At 38.5% G+C, this 24,780-nt stretch overlaps 1 protein-coding gene across 15 annotated transcripts in view; it reads left to right on the top strand.

Annotated features, from left to right (window-relative positions):
• Positions 1–10,835: 10,835 nt before the first annotated feature.
• LOC108710147 (collagen alpha-1(XXV) chain) overlaps positions 10,836–24,780 on the top strand; it is a 240,338-nt gene continuing 226,393 nt past the window's right edge. For 7 of the 15 annotated variants that reach the window (XM_041590032.1, XM_041590051.1, XM_041590045.1 and 4 more), the window contains exons 1-2: positions 10,838–11,796; positions 15,573–15,642. In XM_041590032.1, the coding sequence (XP_041445966.1) occupies positions 11,500–11,796; positions 15,573–15,642 (367 nt within the window). In that variant the 5' untranslated portion in view covers positions 10,838–11,499. Of the gene's footprint in view, positions 11,797–15,572; positions 15,643–24,780 lie in introns of all 15 variants that reach the window. The other 8 variants (XM_041590048.1, XM_041590038.1, XM_041590021.1 and 5 more) reach the window with 5 other exon arrangements.

Here is a 24,780-nt window from a genome sequence, read left to right as displayed (position 1 = left end):
TCACTAACAGGCAGCAGCTCTCTCCCTACACTATCTCTTCAGCACACACAGGCAGAGTGAAAAAACGCTGCAGGGCTTCGGTTTTTATAGGGAAGGGGAGTGGTCCAGGGGAGAGCTTCCTGATTGGCTGCCATGTACCTGCTGGTCTGGGGTGAGAGGGCAAAAAAAAGCGCCAACAATGGCGAACCCAAAATGGCGAACGTCGCGCGACGTTCGCGAACTTCCGGCGAGCGCGAACACCCGATGTTCGCGCGAACAAGTTCGCCGGCGAACAGTTCGCGACATCTCTATTGAACAGTCACATTTTAGTGATATAGAAAAGGGTTATTGTGGTTTGGCATTCTTACAAATCTACAATGGGCACCATAGTATGTGGATGTTTAGCTTTAAGAGACATTCTAATAATCATTCAGAATGTGTGAATATAGTTCACTTTCTACCTTTATTGTGCTTTATTGTACTTAATGATTCTTTCTCCAGTCTTTTACTGTGTATGGGAAGGGTAACCACTCTGATCAATCTAATAATAGGCTGATTTACACCAACTTGCTTTCACAAAGTATATACTTTAATTTATATTACATGGATTCCAGAGAGGATATCATTACAAACTTGTATAAAAAGGAAATAATATGATAGGGCTTTTTGTTTCCAAAAAAATAAATAGGCTTAACCTAGAAATGCCTTACATTTAACAGACATCCTGCCCCTACTCCTCCACACCAAAAAATGGAAAGACCCTCTTGCTACTATATGTGAGTTTGTATGGAAATAATGATTTTATTAATAGCAAACACACCCTGTCTACCTGCCTTCAACAAAATAGGGCTACTGTTTTAGTTTTTGAGGAAATATCACAATGATTTGCTTTCTGTAAAATATCTCTTGGGGAACATTATATTTAATGTTTTTTTTTCTAAACCGAAAGCAGTAAGGGTCATTAAATTGTAAAATGGGATTAAGGAAAAAAAAAAAAGAAGAAAATTTAGACACTGGATCCTAAATGAAACTTAGGAGAAAAACAAAATCCTAATGGGGGAATGTGATAAAAGTCAGTAATGTAAAAACTATTTGCAATGTGAAAAGTTATGCTTTTTTGAGAATTTGCAATGTAACTTTTGTGAACCTGGAAACTGTTTAGCGACCATTTCCGGAAAAAAGTTTGCAAATTTTATAGTGTGTGCCAATGTGCAGTGATTGTAAATACAACTTCTTACTAAATAAGTTATGATTTCTCCAAAAGCAACGACACTTTCAAGTACTTCTTAAAAGTGTGCAATTAAAATTCGCAATGCAATAACAGTTTAAGGAAGAATATTACAATTCGAAATCGACATTTTTATTCTTATAGGTGCAAATTGTCTTTTATTACATTCCCCCATATTTGCTAAAGTTCTTATAAGAACATAATTATAGCTGCTTTGATTCGATAATCTGGTCAAAAGTTTGTTCATTGATAAGAAGATTGTTTCTAGATGTTATATTTTTTAAGTATACATTTTCTGTGAAGGAAAAATATTGATAATGAGATGGAAGATAATCATCTAAATTTATGGCAATTATTTCAGCCATCAAAGGTGCAGTTCGCATACTGTAGTTACGTAGTTAATTTGGGGTGAAAAAAAAGACAACAGTCTATCAAGTTTAACTCCAGAGACCATGGATATTATTGTTGTCCCACAAGTTAGGCAAGCCACTCTGAAGATAAGTGTGATAATCTGCCAGGAGTTGAACCAGGGACGGTGTGTTTTTGTGCTGTCTGCATTACCATTGCTCTATGCAAGCAGACAGCTAAGGCCCTGGTTCAATCCTATGGCGATGCTTGGTAAATGCTAGTAAGCATGAATTGTTTCACCTGTTGCCAATCTTGCCACAGGTTATTTGTAAGCCAATTGATTGGCTATAAAACCCCCCCACTCTGCTCGGACTCATTGCCCGGTATAGGTCTATGTTCCATAGTTCATGGGTGCGCTTCTAAGTGCCAGTATTTGGTTTTGATCCTTGCCTGTTCCTGACTTTGCTTTCCTGCTGCCTGAACTGACAGCTGCATGTGTTTGACTATTCTTTAGATCCTGATTTGGTGCTGCGCTTCTGATCTGTGTTTGACCTTGGCCTGTGACCTCGACTACGCTTTAGCATTCTGACAGTATGGTATTGACGCGGCCTGTCTCTTGACAACGCTCCTTGTTTCCTGTCCTTCCAGTATTAGTTACCGTTCCCTTGCCTGCCCAGAGCTACCCACTTCGTCCTCTCACGTTAAGTCCTGGCAGCATCTGAGTAGTGTAGGTCTCCTCCCAAAGCCAAACTCGGCTGTTATAGGCAGAAGTGTAAGCTGAGACTTGGGGGTCCGTTTACTAAAGCACGGTAAAAATATGCACACAAAATATAGACAAATTTATCGCCGAATATGTTTTCGCCAGTTTACTAACCTGCAGTAAATATAAATTTGCAAATTTTCTTGCGCAAGAATATGTTTTCGGCAGTTATTGCATTTGCTGAAAATAACGCTACATACACATTAATGCCTGGTTTACGAAACAGGAAATGTACGAAAGACAAAATTAACGCCAGAATATTCGCAAAATTTTACCGACATCTATATAGTGAGAAAATTCTCAAGGGGACAGGAAATATTCCATAACACCTTGTTTTACCCATCATTCTGTTCCTGTTGTCATTCCTGACAGTAGAAGAGAGAAGTGACAGTGCACTGCATACTCAAGGTGAGGAGTTACCAAAGAACTATAAATAGACAAAATGACATTTTCATCCTTCAAATCAATTACCTTTTTTTTTTGCAAATCTGCACTTTACTAGTTCCCATTTCCTGCTTTCTATATACAGTTTACTTCACAGACACAAAGCATGCATAGAGCATCACTATGGGGCATATTTATCGAATAATAGGTCCGTATTCGGCCGAATTCGAATCGTACAAATCAAAGGAATAGCGCATTAGATCGAATTTGATTCGAAGTTTTAAGCAAAAAAACTTAGATTTTTCAAAGTTCACCAATTGACTCCAAATAGGTTCTAGGAGGTCCCCCATCAGCTAAAACAGCAATTCGGCAGGTTTTAGATGGCGAATGGTTGAAGTAGAATTTACAATAAATGATACATTTCAATATTCGAATTTTTTTCATTTGAAAATTCACCTCGACCTTTGATAAATCTGCCCCTATATGTAGTACACGCCATGTGAATAAAAGTATTCTTGGGGCTCCAAAGGGATCCCAGCAGTTTAATATATTTTCAGGGTTATTAACAGTTTTCTGATGAGAAAGTATTTAGCGAATCGGCACAATGATCTAAACAATACACTCTTTGAACAGTCAATCAGTTCATCGGAATTTGTTAGCCTGCTTTGAGCTGTTGAATTGCATACTGTGCTGTGGGGCACTGCCACTGAGCTCTAACACATCACTATATTGCAAAATATAACAAGCATTACTTTAAAATTAACACAATAAAGGGAGGGGCTTAACAATTAAGAAAAATCTCTTCTTAACTTTTTGGGTTTTTGTTCCACAAGCAATGACAATAAAAAATACAGTAAAGTAAATATGTATTTAAATGTAGTGCTACTAGGTGTTGTACTTTTTTGTCCAACTCCCATATTTCACTGCATAACTTATTAGAACATTTATTTTGCAAGATTAGAATTGTAAAAGTGTAAAAACATGAATCATGGGATTTGTTCAGTGTGCAAATTTGCTTTAAACAAAATAGTATTGTAGATTTAAACATGGTACATTTTTCAGTGTACAAATTTGTTTTTAACAAAAAAGTACTGTAGATTTAAACACATAACACAAATATTGTTATGATATCCCTTAAAAACTGTTTTGTTCTGGTATTTTCTTTTTTAGTGGTGTGTTAGGAGTTCAATTAGCTTGTTTTAAATTGCTTAATACAAAGCGTTTATGTTTGATAAAAGTCCTGTAAAAATGTGATCTGAAATCCTGGGTCCATAGCCATAGGAGGTTAGAATAAGAGCAGAGTCTGCCATGTTGTGCATTTAACAGTAGTTGAGCAGATGAGAGTGAAAACGGTCTTCGTGGAGAATAAACAAGTCTTGAGACATCCTAAAAGTGTTCATGTACCACCACAGGAATTTTTATTGTACAATTCTACAGAATATGTTGCTTTTTATATGTGCATGTTTATAATAGTAATAAGGGAGATGAGGAATCCTCAGACAAAATGTTTACCCTGAAAGGACATATATACATTTTTGGTGTGTGCTGGGAAGTTCCAAATTAGTACACTATTTCTGTGTTTAAACTGGTTTTGGTTCTTTGATCTTAGTTGGAACATTGGTGTAACTACAATACAGCCAGGCCCGGACTGGCAATCTGTGGGATCTGGCAAATGCCAGAGGGGCTGCTATAAGGTGCCATAGAAAGTCAATATTTAGTGGGCTGGTGGGGGCTGTTTGGGCCTATGGGACTATTTTAATTCTCAGTCCGGACCTGAATACAGCAGACCCCCTGGTTAATGGGGGCCCATACTGTGGGGGTCTGCTGTATAGAAATCCTCCCTTCCCAGCCCCTGTCATTCCTGAAAAGTTGGCACGCACTGAAACAACTTTATGTTGTCTAGTTATGCCACTGAACATTGCTATCTACCTCCAAGGCAAGTAAAATGCATGTGTTGCTGATGGGAGCTAAAATTGTCTAAGGTGGTCCCAATCAGGAAGCAAAATGGCTGGGTCTCTGTGAAAATTCTTTTAATAAACAAAAGTCACCTCTATCTGGAAGGGGACCACTCAGGAATAATGCCAGGAACGTACTGAATCTAAACATGTCTGTATGGAAAATAAATAACATCTAAAAGCAACAAGTAACATGGGCCATTCCTTTTGTACCCATCATGGGATTATTTGTTCCCTGTCTCTTTGTTTAAGATGCACTATGTTGAATGTTGCTCCTGTCAAGCTGAAGTACCAGATGCTCATACATGAAACAGAATGTCACTTCTGACAGACGTTAAGAAAAATGCAAGTGTTGGCTGCTTCCCACACTGGGGAAGCAAATGGAATTACGCTATTATGGGTTTCTTTTGTCAAACAGAGTACTGAAGGTAAAAAGTTTACTCCCAAGCCTACTACTCAGCACACAATGTATATCTCAAGTTCTTCAAGAGAACCAGCAGCAGCCCATGCACACATGCAAAGGTTAATTGGAATTTAAGGTGTGTAACTCCATAGCATGTTTGTGTGCACCATTTTTAAGCTGCAAAAACCCTTTGAAAGGGCTTTAAAAAACTGAATTTTTTATTACTTTTGATGCAAAAGTGTCTTTACAGGTTAACTATTTACTAAAATCTGGCACTTTGTTATGGCTAATTGCAAATAACATTGCCCAACTATTGTATTCTGTCTATATGTAACAGGGTGGGGGAGGGGGTTAGGGGCCTGTGGTAACTTTTTGCTTATGGTATGCCCTTGAATCCCATTAGCATACTCACATGTGAGTCAGGAGTCAGTATGAAAATTTGTGCTGATCAACCAGAAGGGTTTATTGCATGGGGTAAGGGAAGTATGAAAGCCAAAATATAGGACAGTAGCTGAGGATGAAAAAGACACATGCCCATCTCAAGCTCAACCGTTTGGTCTAAATGAAACTTGCCTAACCACTAGCTGATCAAGAGGAAGCTGAAAATACCCCATCCTTAGCCTCTCTCTTAGTCTTTAAGAAATAACTTACCAAAACTGCGCTTGAGCTCCTCTTCAGAAAAGTCAATCCGGCAATCCATCGATTTTGGCGCTCGTTTTCTCCAAAAATTTACTGATTCTTTAATGTACCATGAGTTCTAACCAAAGGTTGATTTAGTTAAATGTTAATGCCAATAATCTAATCATCAGCTAATACTTTTGATTCATTCGGGTTGCACTTCAATAGTTAAAAGCACAAACAAAAAAATAGTGGAACAAAAACATAAACTGTAAAAAAAACCTGACAGTAACTCCTTTTACAATGTACTCCCAGGCACATCTCAGGGAAATTCAGTACTGTGCCAGTACACATAAGCAGGGCTAAACTGACAATGGTAAATATCTCCTGTGATAAATTGCAGAATTATGTTGCTAGATAAACTGTCCTGAAGGTTTCCACTCCATTGACTACACACTGGTGCCTCAGGGATATGAAAGTACAATATCAGATATGTCTGGGAAGTATATCCTTTCAATAAACAGACAAATAGTGATACAGTAGAACCCCCATTTTACATTTTTCAGGGGACCAGGAAAGAATTATGTAAAATCCAGGTAAATTTAAAATCCGGGAAATGTGTTAAATAACTTTTTATTCAAGTACTGAAAGGATATAAGCAAAGGAGTGAGTTTTACTTTGAGATACCATATTTACTGTGTTAATAACAAGGTTTAAACATTGCAGTGTTAATGTGACACTATGGTAGGCATGTGCAAGGTCACATACACAACCTATAGCAATAAGTGATTGGTGCAGGACTGTATAAGGGGCAGACTAATTGGAATTGACCATTTATAGGCAGAACCATGGCAAAATATACACCTGGTTAGTATTTTAAACCTCTTTATTTCATGAATAACATTTATAGAGGGAAAAAAAGCAGTTTTTGGGAAAAACAAGACAACATTTTGATTTCAAAATCAGGGAAATGCATCCATTGAAATGCATTATAAATTGGAGGGACCACAAATAAAAAATGTAAAATGCAGGAAAACCTAAAATCAGGGTACTTAAAATCAAGGTTTTACTGTATTTTAATAATAATAATCCATCATTTTGAAAAGTGATATTCAGCTATGAATATATACAAGCATTTTGCTGGCATTTTGTGAGTGGGTGATGTGTCATATTTAGGGTCTGTCCAAGCATTTGCCTTTAAATTGGTGTATGGCTTAAAGGACCATAATTAAATGAATCCAGTTTTTCATTGAAATAATATGGAACAGCTCAAATGGGCCTTTGGTCTACACACTGGCATTAATCTTCCTGCAGATAAACGTTAGATGGTGGTAGCATAGCTATTAAGGAAAACAAAAGGGCAATGACACACTGGGACAATGTGTGTCATTATGTAATGTGCAACTATGATCTTAATTAATGAGGTACCAAAAGCAAAAACTATAAAACAAAATGTATCATTTATTTATACATGATACATGTTAAGAAGTTTAATTTTGCGCTGTCATGATTCAGATTTCCTTATACAGTGTACTTCTGCCTTTAAATCTAACTCTTCATTAGTAAGCGCATGCATAAGGGCTAACTGATCAAAATCCTTTCTGTTTCTGTTCTTCCTTAAAAAACTCAGGCCTCACAGCTGTGTGGGGCCATAAGCAAACTGGCACCTAGGAAGCTCATTCTTCTGTATATTAGCAGCTAGTTTTATTTAAGCCAAAATAACCAACATTTTAAACCCTGCCCTACAGACAAAACAACTAGTTCCCATGGCACAATGATGTCTGTTCCAATAATTCTCATGTCCCAAAAGCATACAAAAAGTTGTATCTAAGGCTATCTGTATGTGCATGGCCAGTTATATTGAGCAAGCAACCCGCTCATATGACAACCCTCTCAATCATATTTCATTTTGTATGGCCAATTTTAGATATATTTTGGCTATAAATACATTTGGGAAAATTAAGTGGGAATGTATGTTGCTTATTGTAGAAGCTCTGTTCCTTTTTTTTCAGACTTAGTTTAGAACACTTGCGTATCTTGACAGCGCTATATAAATAAATGATGATGAAGTGCCAGACTCAGGAGACCCTTATGATGAATTGCTATTATTTTTTAATTCTAGGTAGAGTCCACTCAGTGCCATTCCTCCATTGAGGGAGCAAAACCAGCCTGTTGGGTTTATTTTTCAATCAGTAATTTACACACCTGTAAGCATAGTGTAGCTAGTCCAACTGTCTCTCAGGTGCTCCATCCATGCACCTACATATACCAATGTAAATTCAAATAGGAGGACAGAAGGACAATATGCAGGATGACTGCTAATGTGCAATTTATTGCTTATCCACACGACATGTTTCGGGCGTCACAGGCCCTTTTTCAACACACTTGAAAAAGGGCCTGTGACGCCCGAAACATGTCGTGTGGATAAGCAATAAATTACACATTAGCAGTCATCCTGCATATTGTCCTTCTGTCCTCCTATTTGAATTTACATTGGTACCTGTTGGGTTTATATAATGCTTTTATGATTTTCTAGTATACTTAAAGGAGAACTAAACCCTAAAAATTAATAGAGCTAAAAATGCCAAGTTTTATATACTTATTGCATCAGCCCAAAGTTTCAGCTTGTCAATAGCAGCAATGATCCAGGACTTCAAACTTTTAACAAGAGGTCACCATCTTGGAAAGTGTCTGCGACACTCACATTCTCAGTGGGTTCTGAGCAGCTGTTGAGAACCTAAGCTTAGGGGTTGTCGCAAATTCACAAGCAGAAAATTAGGTTTGTCTGTAATATAAGCTGCTGCTACAAGGCTGATTATTAAATTATGGTGCTAATTGCACTGGTTTCTGTGCTGCCATGTAATAATTATCCATATTAATTACTAAACAGCCTTATACTGTGACATTTATATTCTATGTGTACTGTATATATTCGGTTCCTAAGCTCAGTAAGTAACAGCAGCACAGAGCATGTGCAGTGAATCAGCAGAAAAGAGGGCTGTGGTTGCTTGGGGGCTGGTACAGAAGCCCAAAACATAATGTACAATATTTCTAGCCTGTTTGTTTAGTTTAACTATACTTGTCCTTTAAGGTATAAAAATCCAAATTACAGAAAGATCTATTAGCTGGAAAACTCCAGGATCCAGCATTCTGGATTAAATGTCCCAAACCTGTACATGTCTGCTCAGCAGTACTGTACCAATCCCTTGTACTGCCCTGGACAAGCCTCCTCACCTGCCCTGGGTAAAGATCCCACTTGTGGACCCGCCCTCCCCTCACACTGCACAGACGACTATTCGTCCCATACCATCTCACCCAAAATTGTAATTATATATACATTCACACACACAATATTAAAGGGATCCTGTCATCGGAAAACATGTTTTTTTCAAAACGCATCAGTTAATAGTGCTACTCCAGCAGAATTCTGCACTGAATCCATTTCTCAAAAGAGCAAACAGATTTTTTTATATTCAATTTTGAAATCTGACATGGGGCTAGACATTTTGTCAATTTCCCAGCTGCCCCATTTCATGTGACTTGTGCCTGCACTTTAGGAGAGAAATGCTTTCTGGCAGGCTGCTGTTTTTCCTTCTCAATGTAACTGAATGTGTCTCAGTGGGACATGGGTTTTTACTATTGAGTGTTGTTCTTAGATCTACCAGGCAGCTGTTATCTTGTGTTAGGGAGCTGTTATCTGGTTACCTTCCCATTGTTCTTTTGTTTGGCTGCTGGGGGGGGGGGGAAGGAAGGGGGGTGATATCACTCCAACTTGCAGTATAGCAGTAAAGAGTGATTGAAGTTTATCAGAGCACACATGACTTGGGGCAGCTGGGAAATTGACAATATGTCTAGCCCCATGTCAGATTTCAAAATTGAATATAAAAAAATCTGTCTGCTCTTTTGAGAAATGGATTTTGGTGCAGAATTCTGCTGGAGCCAAATGGACAGGTGGTAACCCTGTAGGTGGCCATGGACTTCCTAAAGATAACCCTCTACACATATGATGAAAAAACACCCCTGTTAATTAAGCACAATATATTGTTACCAAACATCATTGTGTATGATAAAGAAATATTATAAAGTATGTAATATAATTATTTTAAATCTAAAAAGCTTGTATGTGTACATACATCAGCTTTCCAATAAATGGTAACACCTTACAACCTAAATTACATTTTTTACCTATTTTTTTCCTGCGAATGTATCATGATAACTTCTCTGCATACATTGCAAGGTAGAGTAACGTGCGTGTCAGAGAACCTTATATCTATGTATCAGCCTCTCATGATATGGCTTACACTTACTGTAAATGAATAGTAGCAGACATGCAGCCAATGGGCATCCCAGGGGTCCTGCTTCCTGAGGGAGTGGGTGGATGATGTATTGTTAGTAAGTGCCCTCACAGAGGGGTAGACGCACACACAGACTGAGTACTGCTGCTACTCACAGCTGGGATATTTAAAGCACACAAGGGGGCAGCGCACACACTTCTCCAGGCTCTGCTGATAAAAAGCATGTTTTCAGCCTCTCTCCCTCTGTTCTATAAGCACCGAGCTGAGTCTGCTCCGCTCCATCCCTTTATCCAAACGAGATGGAGTTAAGGTTGCAATCTTTGATGTCAGAGAGTCTCCAATAACTGCAGTTTGGCAATATCTCTGCCTGCCTGTCTGTATATCTGTCTTCAAAGAGACAAGTCTGTCCAGGTTGCACAGTTCAGCGTAGTAACCAGTCAAACACTGACAAGCCTGTATACCTGCAGAGTATTGCATGGTGACTAGCATAGACAGGGGGGGGGGTTGGTTTGGGGAGGCTAATTATAGCAATATTTAGCTTTTTCTGTTCTGTTTTTTTGCATAGTAAAATAGCACACAAATTCATCTATGTAAAATAAATCAACTTGATGACAGAGCCAATTGCCCCTTAAACATATGGCAGAATAATAAGTGTATGCCAATTCCATGTGTAATGCTAAAAAAAAATTATTATTATTTTAATTATAGCAGCAACATATTATTCAGTGCTGTACAGAGATTGTTCAACATTCCCGTCAGCCCCTGTGCCAGTGGAGCTTACAGTCTAAAGTTCTTATCTTATTCACACACATTAGGGTCACATATCAGGAGCCAATTAACCTGCCAGTATGTTTTTGGGGTGTGGAAGAAAACTGGGAGTACATGGGTGGATTGTAGTGAATGTGTGGGTAGTCTTAGCCTCCCCAAATCTGCGGGGTCAAATTTCCTATAATTCAGGACAACATCTGCATAAATCACAGAATGGTCAGCACGAGGAACAGCACTTTTTTCACAGAGAACGAGTGCCTTGCTGAAACAGTGCAGGGAGGAGGGAACAGGAGGAGGGCGGGAATTAGAGACAGAGCTCAGCGTGTCAGGGAAGATCTAAGCTCAGAACTGCAGAGAACTGTGAACCAGTGCCCAACCTGAGTCTTGTATCAGTGGCCAACATGGTGACCAGTTCCCTAGGACTGCTGTGTGCAATCTAATGAGCAACAGCCTGCTGGAGTATAGAGCAGCTCATCCTGCATCTGGACTACAACCCCACTGCCTGGCAGAGTGCACAACATAATTAGCAGCCTGCTGGAACAATTGTTTCTGTTTCCATTAATTGCAGGTTTGGGGAGAATATTTGCACGTTACATTACTATCGGGGACTGTCACTTCTCATCAGTTGGAATAAGCGAGGATTCCTCTGGACTTCCCTGCTGCTTGTGTCACTCACTGGCATTCGGCACAGAATAGAGAATACCACTAGCTGGGTAGCCCACAGCTGGGCACACAAAAAAGCTCACACCAAACCGACAAACATGTTGGTAACAGGAGAGAACAGAAAGAATGGAGAAAAGTCCCAGGGATGTCATAGGGGCAAGCTTGGAGGGGCACACGACTGGGTTAGGACTTTACCCAGTGTATTGGCATTTGTGTTCTCCCTTTTGTCCATGGCATCATTTATTTATCTGAATATGAAATCCAATGACCTGCAGGGAAGGGTTTGGGCACTGCAGCATGGCAAGTCTGGGAACATTGCTTTCCATATGCCAGGATTATCTGTGGATCAGCTTAACTCCATCGTCCAGGAGAAAGTGGATCAGCTCCTGTCCCAGGTGTGGATGATGTGCTCTGTGTTTGTCTGCAGTTCTGGTATTTAACTGGCTATTAGTTCAGAGTTGGCTGCACTTTGGCACTTCATATAAGGGCAAACCTGCTTGAGTTTTATTATTATTATTTATTATATCATCATTTATGAATAGATGCAGATTGGCTTTAATGCAATATACTTTGCAGTTGTTTTGCACTGTATTTGCCAAAAGAGGGGGACATGTGCCTGCCCCATTTATATTGCATTCCCTCCTGTGTTTATTGCATTCCCAGTATAGTTCTGGTTGATGAAACCTGTTTGATATAAAATGCATGTGGCCCCTAAACATGTAAATTGGCCCCAGTGCATACAGAATATTCCACAGTGTAATGTCAAACTTACAGTACTGCAACTGTTGATTTCTAGCAGTCCCACGGGCAGTGCTGGTAGTTGCAGTCATGCAGGAGCTGGAAAGCTTTAATTTCTCTCCTCTGTAGTGAACTAACTTTTGTAAAGGACATGTCAAAAGCATCTGAATTAGATATACTGAAAACCCACACTGAGCTAAAGACATTTTTATTTGCTTGCACAGGTGTCCCTCAGCAGGAGATTTCACTAGACTGACACCCCCCTATAAGAAGGGCTTGTGCTCTGTAACTGCTCACCCCAGTCTAAATGTGTAGGAGGAAATGAAAGGTCCATTACAGCGGCTTGGGGGGTTACACTTAGCACCAACAGCATTGCATTAAGTGGGTTAATGACGTAGCAGTGATTTAGTGGCTTGTCTTCCAAAATATCAATTTATAGACAATTTATGGAGTGATCACCAGTAAAGGGGAACGTGTCTGCATAGGGGGAACATGACAGCTCATTGAGCTGTGCGTAGTAACAGTTCATTTTTTTTTCTCGTCTTCCCCCTCCAAACCAAGAATGAGGCACAGAGAATTATTATTTATCAGAGTTGCATTTCTAGACCGCAGAGACATTCCAGAAATCCCATTGTAAATTATCCCTAGAATGGCCAGTATTGTGTTTATGGTAATATACTTCCATGTGTCTGCAGGAGAGATAGAAATACTGTCCCACAAGATGAAGCTAGGAAGTTGAATTTTACAAGCCATCCATCCACATTGTGTCATTTTTTAGGGGGGCAGATTATTAATATGCAATGTGATAGGCTATACCACTTGTGCAGAGTTTTTATATATGTATGGCAGGTAGGCTGGGGAACATGTGGCATATAAAACATCCACAGAATTTAGTAATACTTTGCTGTCTTTAGTAAAGGGATAAATACGGTATAATTTATGTGACCCAGACATGCACTAGAGAAAGACAAACTTTAGCATTCTGGCTTTTGAAGAATTATAGTACCAATAATCTTGCAAAACTGGCAGGGAAGTACTGGGATATGTAGTACAGCAGCAGTGGGAAAACCAAAGGTTATGTATTTCTGGCTTCCATTTCAATTGCCAGGGGTCAAGCTAGTTGGCAGTTAAGATAAACACCATTCAGTTGTATGTAGGAGCAACTCTGCAAATACCTTTTATCACTTTATACATGCATTTTCAACAATGATTTAGTCCTTTGTTGATGTTATTTCTGCATTAAGAATGGGGAGATCTCTGCTACAACTGGAGGTTTTGACAATTCTACCTACTATATTCTGAGTATGTGTCCCTCCATTGATTTCTGTGACCCCAGCTTATTCATGAGCCCCACATAATTCTGTCCTCGTTATTTTAAGAGAGCCTTGTCTGCAAATATGTTTAATATACAGATACTACAGAAATGTAATGTTATGGATATGAATAGTAGATGTAGGACAGGAGTGCCCATACTTTTCTAATGCAAGGTCTAGTTTTAGCGATGATGTCCAATGATGATCTACATCCATAATAGCATTGTTAGCATTCTGTTCTATGGAAATATTACTTAAATATTGATTTGTGAGAAAATGTATATTGTTATATTTTACATTTTCCCTGATTTTACATGATTTTATCCTGGTTTTGTATGGCATCCAGCATTAATCTCCCAGTATCCCATGTAGCATACAACAAGTTTGGCTTGATTCTTAAGCGACTGTGACCATTTAGGCAAAAAAATTTCAGCCAAAATTTGTGTAAAAGTATTCCTATCTTGGAATCGTATAAACCTGAAAGAGGAACTTCTTTAAACATTTTAAAAGACTGAAGACAATATTTATCTGTCTTTTGGCCTTGAATTCATATTGCGTTTTTTGTAATTTTTCATTATACTTCCTCTCTCTCCTACTTTTGTTCCCATGTGTTCTTCCACTCAGATCATTAGTTTGTTAATTGGGTAAGTGGCCATAGCAACCATCTATGTCTTTTGTTTCCTCTACTATGGTGTCATTTCATAATGGAATTGTACCACATATCTCAGCTGTACCTAGTATGGGGGGAACTGTATATCACAGGAATAGATACTTTGTCTATACATGGTCAATAGGACTAAGAGACAGGTGTCCTATAGTTTATAGTCAACAATCACTGGAGCCAATTATAGGTTTGAATGCAAGGCTGATGTAAAACAGTAGACCAACAATAAAGAATAGTTAAACGTCCACCAACCTAAACAAAAATATTCTAGTAAAGAATGTTTGCAACTTACTTAGAATATGAACTTACTTAGACAGTTCAGAAAACTTTCTGAACTGTCCTCATTAGAACTGCATGGGCTGGAAGGACGGAGAGCAAGAGGGTAGCACTGTGTGCTGGGGTTGATTAATAGTGACTAACGATCTGCCCTGCCCTTTAACATAGCCCTCTAGCCCTGGCCCCACTCCTGCTTCTTATCCATTCTTATCTTGCTGGAACATTGCTGAAGTTTGGCACTGGACCCAATAGGGACTATGGACCTTGAGCTACTTCATGGATAGCCCTTATAGTAATTCACACAGGATTTATTCCCAAGCGATCCTCCAAAAGACTTAATAGTCAGACTCTTCAACAGATTAGTGGAGATGCCATCTTCACAGCTGTATCATGGATCTTGTAGAAAACTGGAGAGTCTTCAAATGTGAAAAAATTTTAGTTTTTTATTGACCCACTACATGTTTCAGACCCCAAAGGTCCTTCCTCTGGTGCAACATCACCAAAGATGTGATAACTATAATAGCCAGGAAGAAAAACACCACATGCTTTGGTATGATTGGGTTTGAAACAGAACCCTGTACCCTCTCTGCCACTGACTCACTACAAGAAATTGTTCTATACAGTAAATTAACGTTCTTAATAGCTAATAACATCGGTGATATCTGAGCATTTCAAGATTCTGTACAACCATTTTATGTACTAGCAGTTTTGGTTAAACTCAAGCCCTGTGGCACTCCACATCACTTTGCTGATCTCTATACAATACTCAGTGCATATGAATAAAAACACATAACGACCATAAACGAGTCTTCTGGCATATCACATATGAAGTCATTCCAAAGGCTATAGGAAAGCGACACATTTCTTCTTGTTTGGCTGAATAAAATCTGTAAAAATGTTGATGTTCTTATGTACGTATGGTCGCTCTTTGTACTACTAAAATGTACTACTTAAAACATATAAAGCCCCTCCAGACTTAACTTTGTGCTCTCATGTTACCCTATACATTTCTCTCCCCACAAGCTTGGCCAAGGGATTAAGACTTAGCAGAGTTGTTTATATATTGTTGTAGCTCCTGTCCGTAAATTTGTTCAGGTTGAATCCAGTGGATGACTGTGAAATCCATCAAGCTTTTGTTTCAGTCACATAAGACCCTAACTTTTTAAATTTATTCCTGCAGAGGTCCTATGAACACATGGCAAAGCTCCGAATCTCAAGAGAAGCACCAGCAGACTGCAACTGCCCAGCAGGTAACTGTGATCATAACAGTTGTCCACAGGACGCAAAGGTGTTTGTATAGTGATTATGCTGTGATCAAGCTAAAGTCATGCCCCATTGACTACAGCGATAGTTTTCTACACAGTTCTTATGAACAGGTTTCTGATAAATACTTACCATAATAGTGCACTTTAGATTAAAATGTAACTGATCATAATAATATATATTTTTATATCAATGAAAGCAAAGCAATTTGTTTGTATTTGAGGCTTTTGGTGTGCTGATATCTTCAATCAATCCAACAATTTATGTAGTGGTTACATTTCTATCTGATTTATTCCTCAGCCATGAGCCAGTCTTGTTCTGCTTAATTTTCCACCCTAGGTGATAATGACCAGATTGGGTGCAAGCACTGTCTGTACCACAGAATAATGAGAGTAAGATCACAGATCTGGCTTTACACAGTGACATTGTGCAGAAAGGATTGATGAATGACCGTTCAGGGTCCTTGTGTGAAATGAAAGGCTATGTTTAGAGCAGGAATTCGGTGGGTCTGTTTCTCTATGTGCATGTGGCAGCGGGGACTAACTTGTGACAAACGCTGCCTGCATGACAGAGTGCTGGCCTCAAGGAATGAAACAGCCTGTGACAGTTGGTGCTCTATACAATACCCCTGGCAGAGTGCTATCATGCTGTCTTGCTTGGAAACATAATCCATTATATTAGCTGGAATGGATTAGTATAACCGCAGCTTGGTAGCTTTAGACCAACTCTGCTCACAAACAGCTTTATCAAACTCATTGTTTACCTTCTATTTGCAAGGTTTATATTTTGTCTGGGTCATCTCATCATCTTGTGGTTCATTATTTAGAACCTTATACAGTATTTCAAATTACAGATTCAGAATGAACTACAATATGCTAGTGATTATAGTCTTTTCTCCCAGTTGTCTCATTTGTAGTACATAAAATTGGGCTGTCAAACGGAATCCACAAATTGTCATTTCTAGGTTTTCTATGGTTTTCTCATTACCAGGGATCTAGCTGCAGATGCTAGTTCTAGAGCTCTCTATTACTTACGTGCATGCAGGGAATTGTGCATTTCTGTTCTGCTGCCACTAGAGTATAACATTACATCATTATACAGGACTGGTGAGAAGAAGCAGATTTTTTTTGCCTTAAGATGATCTAAAAAAGTTCCTATTTACCACTGTTATTGTCATTGCCTACAGGAAACATATAGCTAAATGCCGGCAGTTTTCTAATATAGTCATCCAATCCAGGCTGATGTGTATGCAGTCAAATACATTTTTAGTGCAAATCTGCAGAGTTATGTGATGACACAGATACTACTATAAAAACTATGGTTGTGCCATGAATTAGTAAGCCCCAAACTTTAGTATGTTTTGCTCTATACATTTTTCAAAGCTAGGACAATGCTGATAAGGCGATACAGTCTTCTTGCTCTACTGTCACTGTCTTGCCCAACTTTGCCGTAGTTAGTTGACCCAATTTGTACCCCTTAAAGACAAGGCACAGTACATGTAGATATTGCTTGACTTCTGAAAATATCTTTACAGAGGAGTAATGCTGTCTGTCCTCAATTTATGAGTGGTACTTATCCTAGAACCACCTTTGCAACAATATATATTTCCTTCTTATTATCCTTGATGAGTCCGCTATATCCATCCATGATGGTGGTACTTCATCAGCTACAGTGTTGAAAAGACCAGTAAAAGACCCAGGGGTTGAAAAGACCCAGGTGGGAAAAGAATAAATAAGGAATAATGATGAAAATTGAATATTAAGATTATATTGAATGGATTGAAGGATTTGCTTCATGAGTTGGAAGAGAAAACCGTTGCGGATTATTTACTTAACTGATCAGATCTGGCAACTATAACTGCAGCATTTTGATTTGGTTTGTCTGCTGTCATATGAATCAAATTTTCTGTTGCTGTTGTTTGCTACACTGAGGAACATTGGTCTAGTGTTGGTTAATAATCCAGCGTCCCTATACCTTTACTGTGAAACTGGAAACATCGCCAGGGTATGCAAATTACTTATTTTTACCCTATGTGCCATGATATGACCAGTTTGGGATTTGGCTGGCCCAAACAAATACACGTTTTAACAATTGAACACAAATGGCAGAACGAACAGGGGCAAATGATGTCATGAGTGTGGTCGGTGTTCTTCCCAATTATTTTCTAAATTCCAAGTACCTTTAACAACTTTCAATTTAGCTTCATGTTTGGCTGCTTCTTCAGCTCTGATAATGAGCAAATATTTTATTGATTTTTCTGGAATCTCAATGTCATATGTTGAGCAATTCGTATTGCCTCCTATTGCTCACCCAAAGTACTTCTCCCATCCTGCTATCTCTTATTGATGCTCAGTGACCAGTTGTACCATGCATTGTTCTGCAATGCAAGGGTTCAGCTATTTTTCAGATATTTTGTTATACACAAATTCATATCTGTGCCTGCAGATTCTATTGATTTGACAGAACAGTGTTTATAGATCTCAAGTGAGCAGCAAAACATTTGCTATCTTGATAGTCCAGAAGCCAGTGGGGATACTGCAGATGGTTCAACCTGATAATTAACAAAATGCAGAGCTGTGGCAATCTCTAACACTGTGCTACCATAAGAACTCTCTACGTTGTTGTGTAACGCAAAAAACAGACAAGCCGACGAGCAGTAGTCTTAATGCTCATGCTTACATAACAATTCTTCTGTAATAATTTGGCTGTAATGTTAATGTATATACAGCTTCACAAGTTGTCTCTCATCCTCCTATTTCATTTTAAAATCCATGTTTGTTATAAATCCTTTTCTTTGAAAGTGCTGCAAATCTAATTACTGCCATATAAATAACAATGATCACAATTAGCAATGAAAATATAATCGTGTAACAGAGCTGGTAGAATAAACTAGGCAATTAAACTGTGGAAGTTCAAATATAATAGCTTATTTTTCTAAGGGATTTGTGCCCCCCCTCCAAGCTTAACTGGCCATTTTGGGGGTGGGGGCTTGAGTTGTGACAGCTTGAGAGGCCCAGGCACAATTTAGAAAGATATGATCTAAAGAGTCTATTTATTATTTTCTCCTACATCCATACAGGTTTATATTTGGAGAAAACTGCTGAAAAGTAGTATAACAGTCAGATATAAAAACTGATGGTGGATCAGTTATAGCATTAATGTCCATTTTCTGGGAGAGATTTCTCCATATATAATAAGAGGGATAACGTTTATCAAGGTGCAGTATCCCATAGCTACCAATAAGATGTTTACTTTTAAACAGATATCAAGTTAAAGCTTAGACCCTGAGCCATATCTAGGGGTAGAGAGGGTAGGCACATGCCTAGGGCACAATTGTTGGGGGCTCAGTTCATGTCAGGGGTGTTAGGGGACTGGCAATTGAAGGGTGGGAGGGTGGTCAGATTAGCAAGTGTGCAGGGGCTAGACTGGCTAGACAGGCTTTGATTAGACCTATCTTTCCCAGTAATGATTGTTGCTGAGTACCACATGGTCCCTCATTCCCAGTACTGTAGATCCCAAAACAAAAATGTTATGGTTGGGGTGAGAGCCATTAGTGGTCAAGTCACTTTTTTTAATAAAAGGACCTAAACATTGAGTGATTTTCTCCCCTCCCAGTGTGAAAGTGGGTCTGAAAGTGTCACTATGACACTAATTGCGTGACGTTAGACAAATCTATTTCCTGCCCAGTAAGTGTGACCTACCTAATTACCAGATCTAAAGAACACTGAACCACTATAGGAAGCCCTGGAACATTTCTCCTAGTCTGAAGCTTTCATTCTTTAGTAGCCAACTAAATCGTTATATCGTTATTTCCAAGTGGACTGAATCTGTATTTAAGACAAAGGGATACATAATTTTGATTATTATATAGTAAATGGCTTACACATATTTATTTTTTCATTAGACGCTTACATGCACCAGTACTCTTTATTTATTATTTTATTTATTTAAATTATGTTTAAAGTTCCATTTTTTTTATACTTACCCATAAAATGAGAGGGGATATTTGAATTTGCACAGATGAGTGGAAGTCATAATTTTTGCTTAGACAGAAGCTTAATTCATGTACAGCACCAGATTCACACCTAGGTGGTTATTTATCAAAATTCTAATGTTTCTGATTTTTTTCATTAAAAAAAGTCAGACTCAACTAGAATCCACAATTTGACCTTATTTATTATTAAAAAAGCTTGATTTAATCAGATCGCAGAAAAAGTCGATAAAATGGAGCGAAAACCCAAATCATACGATTTATTCTGAGTTTTTCCTAAAATCCCTCGGTTTTTTTGGTCTTTTTCGCAAAAGGCCAGAATTTTTTGCCATAAATAGTTGGATTTTTGGGCTAATTCTAGCACAGTTCACAGAAACTTCCAAATAGGATAAGGACCTCTCCCACTGACTTATATACAACCTCGGAATGTCTTAGAAGTTGGATTTTCAGATTCTAACTTTTTGCAGCATAGGGTTTTAATACATCTCGAAAAATTCAATTTTTAAAAAAAAGCCCTAAAAACTTTTGCCCCTAAAAAACATGACAAGTTTAGTTAATAACCCCCTAGTGTTCAGTGGCACCAATCATCTTTATTTTGACAATTCGTATTTCTAACCAATACAAATATAGTTTCTTTTTAATAATTTAAACTATCTGAAATTCTATAGGAATACTGGCAAACATACTGAAGGTGTTTGGGTTTTAATTCAAACCTTTTAAAGATTTGCAATTCGTCTTTACATTGAAGCTGGTAACCTGAAGTCATGAAGAAACTGGAATGTTTACAAAGAGATGGAGCATATCTAAAGTATTTTTTTTGTGTGGTTTGAAATGCATGTTTTAATTCTGGTCCTTGTGATGGTAATAAGGCTCATTTCTAATTCTCGTGAAGAATAATATTTTGTTTTATTCTGCTGAAATCCAGTTGACACAGCTGAACTTTGAATCAGTTTTTTCTTTCTTTATCCACTTGACAACATAGAGTGGCAAATGTGACTGGAAATGCTAAAGCCCTTGATTGGTCTCCTGTGTATGTGATCACGCATATCTTATCCCCACACGTTCTGAGTGCGCACACGGGCATCATGTCAAGATCGCTGGGCTCCAGCCAGATGCTTTGGTCTTTGTGATGTGAGCACTGGGATTGATGGTGTTGTATGAAACATTATCCTTAAATCGGATTACAGCTACCATAGAAAGAAGGAGCATGTTGAAGGATTCATCTTTGAAATACATTTATTATGCCTGGGCTTAAGAACTTAAAAATGGAAAAAGAATTTATATCTAAAAAAATGGAATGGCATTTATCAACAATAATCATTTCAAAGGAGAATTATACCATAATAAGGGTAATATTTAGTAAACTTTGAAAATAAATCTGGAAGATCTGTGGCCAGTTTATGCCTAAATATGCCTAGCAAATCTGAATATTTACAGAGTCAGTTTTTAAAAATGTTTCATTAAATCTTGAGTCAAGTATCAGGTCATATAGACTCTACACTGCAGAGCCTTAAGGGTCAGGAACAAAAACAGGGCCTAGAGCGTCAAGTACCAAGGAAGTGTAGAACCTTGTGGTCAGGAAAAAAAGATGCCCAGAGCCTAGAGGGTCAGGTAAAAAAGCAGTGCAAAACCTAGAGGAACAGGTACCAAATCATTGCAGAGCCTTGAGGCCAGGGACAAAGTCTGCACAGAGGCTAGAGTTTCAAGGAGTGTATAGCATCAGGATCATGTACTTAATAATTTCAAAGCCTAGAGGGTTAGGTACCAAAGCAGTGCAGAGCCTAGACTCTGGTACCAAAGCTGTGTAGACACTTGAGGGTCAAGAACAAAGGCAGTTCAGAACCTAGAAAATATGATGCCAAGTTGGCAGGATTCGCTATCCTAGCATGCTAATTGCCAGAATAAGCATGGTTCCATATTTTAGTGTGCACTTTACTTCTTTGATTGCTTCTGTAATATAGATTGCACACCAGAACAGGCATCCTGTGAACATCACATTCCTAAAAATCTAGATATCCCAGAGTGCACTCAGCAAAGGGCCTTCCGATAAGGAATGAACACGGGCAGGTCATTGACCATGGGGCTCGTTGTCAAACTTTTGAAAGCTTCTATGATGATGCTGGGAATGTAATTTGCAGTTCAGTAACAATAGGAGGGTCACAGGTTGGATGTGTCTGATTTATATTTGCAACCTAGCATAACTGCATTGATCTAGGCCACTCTAGTGATGGCCCTGAAGGCAAGAAGCTAGTTATATGCACAACAAATGAATGTACACTGCTAAAGTGGGTAAGTACAGGTGCCAACTACACATGATTTAGCAGGCTCACGTTGATATCTTCAAGCCATCGCTGCATGGACTAGAGTTCCCCTGACTGTCTCTGGCCTCAGACAGCCAATTGCTTCCTGATAGGAAACTATGTGAGAGCTGACATCACCCCTAGAAATAGGAAGCATAGAGGCAAGGGAACTGTTCAGAGACAGCTGTTTACTAGATTCACATACAATGGATGATTGTTTGTCAATGTCTTGATACATATTGCACATGGTATACCTGCAAAGACAGTCAGACTGAATCTTGTTATATGGAAAGGACCAGAATGATTATACATAGGGTAGGAGCTTACAGTGTGCTTTCTTTTCCAGGCAAGTCATTATCTGCAAGTCATCCAGATTCAGACAACTGCTATTCTTTTCTAAATAATTTTCCTGGTTCTTGCTAATAGTAGCTGGCACTGAGTATATTCAGCTGTAGTACGGCTTTGCAATGATTACATTTATCTAGGGCAAAACCTGTTGCCAGAGTCATGAAACCTAAGCTGCCAATGATCCATTTAATCAAAGCACAGGTCTGTGGAATAGCTCTGCAGAATTTCATACCTCTCGGATCAATAAATACTGATATAGTGAAAGTGACAGGAAAAGAATTGAGCTCCCACTGGTGCCGTGTTGCTGCCGGAGAATTCTTTGACAAATACTTTTTAGAAGACATACTCGACATTAAAAGCTGCCAAGGATAAAATAGCAGAGCTCCCACACAGAGTTTTATACAGAGTGTAACTTTTCTGAGTTTTCCAGTGCAAATGGCATAGAGGATACAGTTGACATTCCACCACATTAATGATATTTGACCAGACAATAAGCAATTTGGTGGAAATAAGGTGAGCAAGACTGAAAGTGTACCAGATAGCTGGTAATCTCAGCAGGACAGCTGAGATTTTTTTTTTTTAATTTTGAAAGCAAAGGCATGGCTGCTAATACAAAGAATTTCACCTAACAATTAGATCAAACTCAGTTTAAAATCAGTGAAAACAACTTTAAAAGAAAATCTGAGCAATTCACCCGACAAAAAAAGTGAGTGACAAAATCGTTAGTGAGAACTTACCTTTGGGGCCTGTTCTTAGCTTGCAGTGACTGAGTGTGCCATTTAGACTAAGGATGCATTAAATGGTTTGAGATTTGGCTGAATCCAGGAACTTTTTAATGGATTCATATATGACAGAAGCATTAGTGGTCAACAGATCAAACTCATGTAACTTTAAATGCTATGGACAACTGAAAGCAGCAGTTATTAATAGATTGGGGCATTTTTAAATAATTTTCAGTTTGGTATCCCTTTAGATATTTGGTCAAACATGTGACATTCAGCTAAATACTAAAATGAGTGATTCGCTGCATCTCTAATACAGACTTTTCCTTCTGTACATAAAGGAGGGTTATTTATCAAAATCTGAAAATATCTCATTTTTTAAAATATACTCCGACCAAATCCACATGGGTTATTTCTCCTTATTTATCAATACATTTTGCTGAAAATATCCAGTGGGCAAAAAATAAACAGGTTAAAATTGCCCGAAAATTTAAATTGTACTAATTTTTCGGATTTTTGCCCAAAAACCACAAAATCTTTACTGCACGAAACCCAGCGCAGATCAGGATATCGTCAGGACCTCTCCCATTGACTTATATACAACCTCAGCAGGTCTGAGATGTTGGATTTTTCGGATTCTGAAAAATTTGAGGTTTTTTTCACCAACTATTTGGATTTTATAGTAAAAAAAACTTAAATTTTTTTAAGTTTTTGCCATTTGGACTTGAATAAATAACCCCCAAAAGGTTACGACTTTATGGTACAGATGCAAAACCTGTATGTCTTTTTAGATGAGTTTTATATAAGCATACTTCTCAAAATTTATAGCAGCTCAGCTTTTATCCTCCTCTTATCCATACAATAACAGGTTTGTTTATTTTCTCACTAAATTTTCAAGGTGAGTGAACCCTGTAATGTTTAGAAGAAGGACCTTTGAAGTTCCCTGATTCATAACTGTGAAGAAAAACAGCCCCTTTCCTTTCCATCACATCACAACTATGGGCAGCTGTGCTACATGTGCACCTTTCTGAAGAAACACACTTGTTTCTTGTTTCTATTCAGACTAATTCATCTTTATTTGCTGTGATGTTCTCCCCTTCATTGAGAAGGAAAGTACACCTAGAGGAGTTAATTAAGATGCATTCATAAAATTCTGGATTTTATCAACTTTGCAATTCAGGAGGAAGACAAAAAAACAAAGCTGGCTGTTACTGCACTTACAACTTATATGTAATTTGTATTTGCACACATTTTCTCCTTATAGTAGTAGTGCAGCGACTCGGGTACCTGCGGAATACCCTCAAAACAATCATGATTTGGCTAGCTTATACTTCATGTGCCCACCATGCAGTGGCCCATGGGTACCCGATCTGCTGCAGTGGGGTGTGCTACAGGTAGCCATTCCAGGGGTAATAGGCAAAAATCGAAGCTTACTAATGTAAAAATCGATCACTGTGATGTAATTTCCAGTTAATGTGACATCACTTTTCGTCCATGTTGCAATCCTTGCAGGGAGCTGGTCGGATGGAAAGCCATGGGGTTGAGAAAGCGGGTAAGTGGGTCCAGTTCAGGCTTAGGGAAAGCAGGTGCGGTTGGGCGCAGGTCTAAAAAACAGATCTGCGCAGGTTTCTATCTTATATGGTAAAACAACAGCAAAAAATAAAGGCAGTATTTCAGCCTCCTTACTGAGCCATACATCAGTGTATTTAGATGGTGGTCTACAGACAAGAGATACTCTTGGGTAGAGCTAAAATATCAGAAATG

The sequence above is a fragment of the Xenopus laevis genome, chromosome 1L, assembly GCF_017654675.1.
Source record: "Xenopus laevis strain J_2021 chromosome 1L, Xenopus_laevis_v10.1, whole genome shotgun sequence".
NCBI classification, from domain to species: Eukaryota; Metazoa; Chordata; class Amphibia; order Anura; family Pipidae; genus Xenopus; species Xenopus laevis.
The sequence above is the reverse complement of the archived record's forward strand: the minus strand, read 5'-3'. Positions and strand labels throughout refer to the sequence as shown.